Consider the following 9,845-nt stretch of genomic DNA (forward strand, 5'->3'; position numbering starts at 1 on the left):
TTACTCAAGTAAAACAAAAAGAAAACAGAAAAACTCAAGTGTGCAAAAGATGCCTGCTCCCGGACGCCAGACTGAAGTTATAATAAGACTGCAAATCCAGCCACAAAGATGAGGTATGAATTCACAACCATCTGACCCTCAAATAGTCAAAAGCCACTGTGCACCTGAAATGAATAAATATAAGCAATAATGTAACCTACAATGCAGTATTTCAATATAAAATGTAATCTAAATTACAAGTTTATCAAATGATTTAAAGAATTAATACATTACCTAATTTAATCAGCTTCAGAGTCTTGAAGCATCAAACATTTCTCCACATCGGCTGCTATTCTTTGCACCAACAAGAAATAAAGAAAATAATCTTGTGATTTCTTTAAATGCATTTACATAAATGATGCCAAAATGAACACCCAAAAAGGCATATATTTTAAAATAAACAAATTCTTGCAATTTATCAATAAATTAAATTATACTATTACATTGTAGAACTGTACCACCAATCAAATTAAATAATTTACAATGCAAAATTACAACTGTGTTATGACATTAATGTTTTACATAAGTTTTGAAAATACAATTAATAAATGTTGAAAAAAATGCAATGATACTTTTAAAACGTATAACTAAACCGTTATTAGGTGGCAGTAAATAACTTAATGAGTGAGTCAACTGAGTCATTCACTGAACCGATTCGTTCAAAATGCTGAATCATTCAGTAAGAACACCGCTGAGTTTTGATTTGAGGATGAGCAAAATAGTTTTGCTTTGATCTTTGTTTGGAACTATTTTCGTTCCAAACAAAAACGCAAAAATGCAAAAAAAATTCAAAAACGCATCGAGTCGCTACAGAAGGCCTTTGTTCACAACCAAAAAAAAAAAAAATAATAAAAAAATCATACACCAAGGATGACTAAAAGCGCAAACAAAACGCACTAACCAAATTTTCATTTTTGGGTGAACTAACCCTTTAAATACAGTGCCTTATGGTGGGGTAAGTTAAAATGCTGACTCAATTTACCCCACAACATTTTCTTATCACAGTAAGCCAGAAATGATGGGTGAAACGAATCTTTGACAAACAGGAAGAGGATTCCATAACTCTACGGATCATATTTATGCACACAACTCTACAACAAGATGAAGAGCTCACTTACAGTTGTTCTTTTCTGGTTATTCACAATTGGTAAGTTTGGTTTTTGAGCATAAGTTACACACTGGAAATGCGCATGTTCTTTTCCTTATTTTCTTATTCTCTGCTGTGTTTATAAATATAATAAACATAATCAATTATAAAGGTGTGGAGCACCTTTTTGTATATTGTTGAACAACAAATGACTACATATGGCCTAATGTGTTAGTCCAGGCAGGGGCGTGTCTACGTGGTGGCCAGGGGTGGCTACGGCCCATTTTTTTCTAATTCAGGTGAGGAGTGGGCTTTTCTCACTAAATGGAAGCAGGCTGATTATAGTCAGCCTTCTCTAGTTATTTTTTTTTTTTATTAATAGCCTACTTATTTTAGTTAAGTGCTTAATTTGTAAATATGCATTTATGCATTAGTGCATTTCTATTTTGTTGTTTTTGTATATAGTTTTGCAATAAAAGCGTATAAACCAGGTTCCAGAAATAATCACTGAGGGCGCTTCTGAAATTAGTGAGGGTGCTCTAGTCTTAATGCACATTTTCACATATTTTGTCCTATCCAGGGGCATAGATTACCCCTGCACTTTTTTGGGCAAGTGTGTTCACATAGAGGTTTTCAAGAGCCGGTGTGAATAAATATAGATTTAAATTCAAAGAGACAGGATAGTCTGTGCATGATCTGATGTTTTATTCGGACACAGAATAAGGCAAGATGACCATCGCAGAGCGCTAAACACTCATGCAGTGTATGTTTTATTTATTTTTATTTCACATAAATGCTGATCTTTGGATCCTTCTATTCATCAAATAATCCTGATTTTTTTTTTTTTTTTTTAATTTAATTTTTTTTTTTTTTTACTGATTTAAATATTGATAATAATAATAATTAAAAAGGTTTGTTGAGCAGCAAATCAGCATATTAGAAAGATTTCTGAAAGATCATGTGACACTGAAGACTGGAGTAGTGATGCTGGAAATTCAGCATTATCACAGCAATCAATTATATTTGAACATATATTAACATAAAAATCAACAATATTAAACAACAACAATATCTTCACAACAATACTGCTTTTGCTGTATTTTGGATCAAATAAATGCAGGCTTGGTGAGCAGAAGAGACTTCTTTATATAACACTGAAACTCTTACTGTTCAAAAAGTGTTGACTGGTAGGTTATATAGATTACAGAAGTTTTTATATTGTAATGTTTTCTATATATATCTAGCATTTTCTGTCACCCTCATTTCTTCTGAAATTATGGCTTAGCCCCGGTGCCGTCTATTGTTATGTTATCACTGTGCCAATCACTGCTACTTTGAGAGCTAACTCAGATAAATGGCCAGATATCATTCCTCAAACTTTGCAACTTGTGTTTGGCTGGAAAACAAAGTTCTAAATTTTAAATGGATTATATACTAGAAAGATTGCAAAGAGTGCTCATAACCACTAAAAAGCTGTCATTCTTTGTTTAGTGAGTGTATACACAATGTATTATAACATACATCGTACCATGAGTCCAGGGCCTGTGTTATGGATCAACTGGGGATCGTGTTATCTGGGTATGTGCGCATGCATGTGAGCTATTTTACATCCCATTCCAGCAGATTCGTCAAAAGTGACTGCAAAGCTGTAATGAAAAGACGTTGGTACATTCTTAATGTTCTTAATAAATGTTGATGTAATTATTACACTATGTTGTTTCCTCAATACCTGTTTCTAGTAAAATGCTGACACAGTGTCATTTTAACGCTAACATGATTTCACGTGGTGACATGGTTCACAAACCACGATCATGATATCTGCACAACAACCACCACCAAAAAAAAACAAAAACTCAAATAAACCTATATTTCAAGTGTAATTCACTTCTATATACACTGAGTGGAAATACCGTTATTTAGCAGTCTGTTATTTACACTAAGTGCAAAGTGATATGCTATTTACACTATTTAAGAGTAGCAATGTGTTGCATTAGAAGTGTAAGATAGATGATGTTTATACTTAGTAAAAAAAAATAATGGCAGATACTCTCTAGGCTACATTATACTTAAAAAAAAAGTATGCAATAGTTAAAAATGAAAATATCGCTGAGAAACCTTTGCCGAAAGTTTTGTTCCATTTTTATTGAGAAAATAGAATTTTTGGGTCAGCTATATGATGGGGGAAAAATAGCATGAATGAAGTTAGTTAGAAACTGGACTTAGACACAACTGATGTAGATGACAGCTGTGCAAAGTTGCCGTTGTGCATTTAAGTCCTTACACAAACTGATGTAGATGACAGCTGTGCAATTTTGACTGACCCATTCAGGCATTGGTAAATAAATCACTACTTAAAAAAAAAAAAAATTAAAAAAAAGAAAAGCTCTACTGATGTGTATGTATGTGGTCATATTGTTGACACAAATATTGTAATAATACATTACTCAAAATGTTTTTTGTTTTTATTTCTTGTTTACTCAGAAGGTGCCTAATCAACAATGTTAAATAAACAATTTAAATATAAATTGTTGCTATTTATTTATATGGCCCCCAATGTACCATACACCCAAGGCAAAATCACAGCTGTTGTGTCATTGGTGTAGGGACTTAAATTGCATGGATCACGGTTAATCAGTTCAAGTCCAACAACTCTTTCATTCATCTTATTTTTCCCCATCATATAACATCAAAATGCATTTATTTTTAATCAAATAAATAAAACATTAGCGGGAAAGGGGAAATTAAGCACCAAAATAGCAATTTGATACGAATTTGGCATGGGGTAGGTGTAGAGAGGACTAATTGTTTCATAAGGCAGCATCCATTTGATAGTTTTAATACATATTTTCATTTTAACTATTGCATACTTTTTTTATATAATGTAGCCTATAGAGTATCTGCCATTATTTCTACTAAGTATAAATAGTATACACTTAATGGAAATACTGCTATTTTTAAATTGCTAAAAATTAGACTGCTAAATAACGCTATTTTCCCTCAGTGTATACAGAAGTGAATTACACTTGAAATATACGTTTATTTGAGTGATTGTCATTTTTCATAGAAGTGGATGTGCCAAGATAACGTGGTTGTGGTTTGTGAACCATGTCACCACGTGAAATCATGTTACAATGACACTTAAACTGTGTCGCATGCAGGGCCGTGCACGGACCTTTTGAGGGGCACAAGGGGTGTGGGTGCTTGTTAATACAAATTATCCAGTTGTTAAAAAATGTACCAGGGGTGGCGAACGTCGGTCCTGGAGAGCCGCAGCCCTGCAGAGTTTTGCTTCAACCCTAATCAAACACACCAGAACAAGCTATTCAAGGTCTGAAGGGTTATTAGAAAGCTACAGGCAAGTGAGATTTAATTATGGATGGAGCTGAACTCTGCATAGCTGTGGCTCTCCAGGACCGGAGTTCGCCACCCAAGAGAATTAAAAATTAAAAGAAAGAGAGCGCACTCTGTAATAATTTCAGACTTTATTGTAGATGTTTTGATAAGAGTGGGCTCTCCATCACTCTCTGAGCCTGCTTCTGCCTCAGCTTCAATGGAAGTAGGGGAGAGTGGGATAAGTTGAGACAGTGGGTAAGTTGACCCAACCCCTGCATCTTGGCAACTGTACACTTTTACTGTCATGTGACCATGTATTTTGGAACCACCCATCATTTCTGGCTGACTGTGATAAGGAGAAACACACAAGAGGAGTGGAAGGCATCCATTTCCTTTAAAAACTGTTTTTGGCTTGTCAAAGTAACATTTTAGCATAACAGATGTAATGATGGTTACATCAAAGCAAATTTATCCAGGTCTAAAAATATGTATGATACATATAGGTGATATCTGATGTGGTGATATAAAACCACTTCAAGTCATTTGGCAAATGGTAGCTCAAACTGGTAATTTGCAGCAATTTTTTTGGCGCATTTTTTGTCAAAATGGCAGCTATGGGGCAAAATAAGGCAAAATGTTGTGGGAGTAGAATGAGTCAAGAATTTTAACAGCCCATCACCAAAGTTAAAAGTTTAAATATCTGAATTATAAACTAGTATTTTAATGTGATACGTTACTGGTTTAGTTTATCATACTAGGCTATATATATTGGTTTGTAGTTTATTTTGATAGGGACGGTGTGCCAGTGCACCAAATCCTTTCTTCTAATAAGAACCAGAACTAAAACTCTGTTTAGCTCCGTTTAGTAGCTACAACTTTGGTGTTCAACATATGTAACCCTGGACCTAAAACCAGTCTTGATCAACTGGGTATATTTTAAGCAACCAAAAAAAAACCAAACAAAAAAAAAAAAAAAAACGTGTATGGGTCAAAGATGATCGATTTTTCTTTTTGTGCCAAAAATCATTAGGATATTAAATAAGATCATCAAGTCAGAAAAGAGCTATTGCCAAAAGCAGGGCCATAGCTAAAGTGGGGTAAGGTGGTGACGATTATGGGGGCTACATTGGCTGGTGGCGATCTCAACCGTATGGCTGAGGCCAGCCTAAAAGACAATCAGGACGGTTGACAGGCCCTGCTGTGTGTAGATCGAAAGCTTATCGGTGCCTTTTAAGCCTTACCACTTGCCAATTTAAACATTCAAAAGAGTTTAAAGCATTTAAACACAAGAAACAGAAAAGCTCAACTGAGTAGCTGGTTACTCACGCGCTGTGTTTGGTGTGCACGCAGAGAGCCGCGTCTCACAGACAGCAACACTGAATGAGCTCTCCTTTGCGAAGTTCTCCTCTAAGTTCCTCCTGCACCTGAACGAACAATTACAAATCGCAGTTTAAACAAACAGAAAGGGATGTGAAAGAGCCCAATTCAGCACCCGTGGTGTTCTGGTGTTCAGGGCTCATGCAGAGAGACGCGTCTCAAAGCGATTGAACACTGAATTTACCTATACATCCAAAACTACAAACAAAAAGAAACAAGTTAAGACAAAACCGCGACTTCAAATATAATTGTCTCTTAAAGTAACCGTGCCTAATTTAGCTATTAGCTGCTGTAATGTTAATCCAAGAAAATTAAAGAATATCATTGTCTCCCAGCAACTGCGGTTTAACGAAGGCTATTAGCTGCTGTAATGTTAATCCAAGAAAATTCAAAGAATATCACTCACTGCGTTTCACTGAATTCATTTTCGTAGTTTTACCAAGAATTAAATGCACAGCCAAACCAACAATTGACTGTAGAATACCTGATATACCTCTTTTTTATATATATTATTTTACTAGTGCAGGCAGGACACTATACAGTGCAATCAACATGTATGAGTATAGAAAGAAAAAGTGGAACTGTGATGATATTATACCCAAAATTATTCATACTGTGTAGACTGCTGTGCAAAACTGATAAAAAAAAATTGGGACCAAAAAAGTATTCAGACACTTTGACCTCCTCACCATGTTTTGCGCTTACATGTTTTTTATCACTGAATTAATAATGCAAACATTTTCAAGCAGACTTAGAACAAAATCAAGCATTGCTTGGTAATTTTGGTCAACAAAGTACCGATAGTTTGTGTAAATATTGCCGCCACCAATAAACGAAGTTTTGGTTACATCAAAATCCATTCCTATCAAAGTTATCTAATAATATCAAGATGAATTTGTTCTTGACAGTTTAACTCTGAGTTCTTGTCATATTTTATTTACCGCTCTCTAAAACTATAAAGTAAAATAAACTGTGATAAATGTGGAGAAATGCTTAAGGTGTCTGAATAAATTTCGTGGGTTTGATTGTATATTAAATTTTATAGCGCAGACTCATGCACTATGTTATTTTACATTTAATTATCTGGTTTCTAGTACCTTGGAAACCTACAAACTTTGAAAAAAAACTTAAACATTGTGTAAATAGCACAAATAAATTAATAAATAGAACGAACATATTAAACAATTTCAAACAGTTTCCGCTAACCCTAGCTACGGCCCTGTTGCCAAGTATGCTTGTGCATACAAGGAATTTGTTTTAGTGATCTAAGCTTCCAGTACACAGAGACAACAACAACACACAGACAAAAAAAGTACAAATATTGCAAAATAAATCGAAAAATAAATAAATTGTATGAACAGTTGTGCTGTAGATGATAATGGAATAGAATAGAGTGAGATGTAGGGATGTACTAGGATGGAGGTGGTAACAAATACAGATTGCCTGGGGGAAGAAACTGTTCTTGTGTTTGGCTGTCCTGGTATTTGCGGCACTGAAGCGCGACCAGATGGCAAAAGTTCAAAAAGGGGGTAACTTGAATGTGAGGGATCCAGAGTGATATTCTGAGCCCTTTTCCTCACTCTGGATGTATACAGTTTTTGAAGGGTTGGCAGGGGAGCATCAATAATCCTTTCAGCAGTCCGATCCGTTCTCTGTAGTCTTCTGATGTCTGATTTTGTATCTGAACCAAACCAGATAGCATGAAGTGCACAGTACAGACTCAATGACAGCTGAGTAGAACTGTTTCAGCAGTTCCTGTGGCAGGTTAAACTTCCTCAGCTGGCGGCTGAAGTACAACCTTTGTTGGGCCTTTTTAACAATGGAGTCAATGTGATTGTCCAACTTCAGGTCCTGGGAGATGGTGGTTCCCAGGAACCTGAATGACTCCACTGCAGTCACAGTGCTGAGGTCTATGATGGTGAGTGGGGGGAGCGCAGGGGTTTCTCCTGAAGTCCACAATCATCTCCACAGTTTTGAGCGTGTTCAGCTCCAGGTTGTTAAGACTGCACCAGACAGCCAGCTGTTCAAGGTGTTGAAAACTGAACTAAAGTCCACAAACAGAATCTCACATAAGTTCTGTTTTGTCCAGATGTTGCAGGATGAAGTGCAGTCCCATGTTTACTGCATCATCCACGGATCCTCACATGGTTCTTGGATCCCATGTTGCTAAGAGGGCCAGCATGTGTCAACCAGCATCAGTTTCAGACAGGCTGGTGTAACACCATCTGGTTTTCCTGGCTGCCTTCTGGGCCTCCGGAGCCTTTCTTTCTTTGTTCTTCCTGCGAAGACCTGGCACATCATCCTCACTGATTTTGAAGTGCAGGAGCGGGGGAGAGGGGGATTGCAGGAGGTGTTAATGGTTGTGTAGGGAGAGATGGTCAGAACGGGTGTGTGGGGGTTTCAAATCTACAATAAAAAGTCATTCAGGTATTTAGCAAGTTTTTGATTCGGGCTCTCCAGTGCACGGGGATGGTGTCTTGTAGTTTGTGATGGCTCTCCCAGACCTTTCCCACACTGAAAGTTGAATCATTGGAAGTGAACTGATCTTCCAGCTTTTTAGCGTAGGTCCTTTTTTAGCCACTCTAATCTCTTTATTCAGTGTGTTCCTGGCCTGATTGTACAAGACTTGTCCTCATTTCCCCTATAGGCATCCCTTTGGCCCATCTAAGATGTCTGAGCTTTGGCTGTAAAACCATGGCTTATCATTGCTGAAGTCCTAAAAGGAAATGCATATATCCTCACAGAAATGAATATAGGATGTTACAAGCAGCTTCTGTGAGTTTGTCCAGATCGTGTGGTAAGGTAGCAGCTCAAAGACTCTAACCAGGAGGTCAAATATATTTCTTTTTGTAAAGACTCCACTCTGCTCTGGTCCATCCTTCTGTGCCCTTTACCAAAAAGTAGTATACTTCATACGGGATAGCGAGCACTTAAGTAAAGTCTAAGTATATTTTAAGTATATTTTATATAAAAGTATACAAATATCAGTGTTCTAGTAGTATACTTGTAAGTGTACCGTATCAGTACTCCTTTGGGACTAAATTATCTAATCACTTCTCTCTCTCTCTCTATATAAGTATACTTTTTAAGAGTACTTCTAAGAAATAACAGTAGCAAACCCTGAGTACACAGCTTAGTTTTAATTTCCATGTTTGTAGTTTGTGCTGCAATTATACTAATGGTGTAGTGGCGGAACTCTCATGAGTATACTTGATAGCTTACTAATTAAATACTTTTTTGCTTGAAGTATAGTCTCAATGCAGCTACCAATTGGTGATTTTTACATGCTGCAGTACTTTCCTCATAAGTTTCTTGAACTTTCCAAAGTACTTACTATGTCCCCTATTGGAGGTTTTAATTTGTATATATTTTGTTATATATTTGGGGGCAGCTGTGGCCTAATGGTTAGAGAGTTGGACTTGTAACCCAAAGGTCACAGGTTTGAGTCTCGGTGCTGGCAGGAGTTGTAGGTGGGAGGGAGTGAATGAACAGTGCTCTTTTCCACCCTCAATACCCATGGCTGTAGTACCCTTGAGCAAGGCACTGAACCCCCAGTTGCTCCCCGGGCACTGGATATATAGCTGCCCACTGCTCCGGGTGTGTGTTCACTTCTCACTGCTGTGTGTGTGCACTTGGATGGGTTAAATGCAGAGCACCAATTCTGAGTATGGGTTACCATACTTGGCAAATGTCACAACTTTCACTTTTTTTTTCTTTCATATAAATATCTGAACATACAAAACCAAATCCAAAGAAAGAACAGGGTATCTGCTTGTAAACAAAAACATTTTATTCTAGCTAAATGCATTCTTTTATTAAACACTTTAATGTGGGTAAGTTTCATAAAAAATATATATATATATATAAAAAAAGAAATAACATTTTGAACAAAAAGCTGAAAAAAAGACTATGAATTGTAATAAAAAATCCTATTACCTCTTCATCAGTCAACATTTTATTCCACAACGTCACAGTTTTGATGCTGTTTCATGTCAGATGATCGTGTTAC

At 36.5% G+C, this 9,845-nt stretch overlaps 1 protein-coding gene across 1 annotated transcript in view; it reads left to right on the plus strand.

The window, feature by feature from the left end:
- Window positions 1–1,060: 1,060 nt before the first annotated feature.
- LOC109107503 overlaps window positions 1,061–9,845 on the plus strand; it is a 34,455-nt gene continuing 25,670 nt past the window's right edge. The window contains exon 1 of the mRNA XM_042749496.1: window positions 1,061–1,186. Within this exon, the coding sequence (XP_042605430.1) occupies window positions 1,141–1,186 (46 nt within the window). The 5' untranslated portion in view covers window positions 1,061–1,140. The remainder of the gene's footprint in view (window positions 1,187–9,845) is intronic.

The sequence above is a fragment of the Cyprinus carpio genome, chromosome B22 (assembly GCF_018340385.1).
Source record: "Cyprinus carpio isolate SPL01 chromosome B22, ASM1834038v1, whole genome shotgun sequence".
Lineage (NCBI taxonomy): Eukaryota > Metazoa > Chordata > Actinopteri > Cypriniformes > Cyprinidae > Cyprinus > Cyprinus carpio.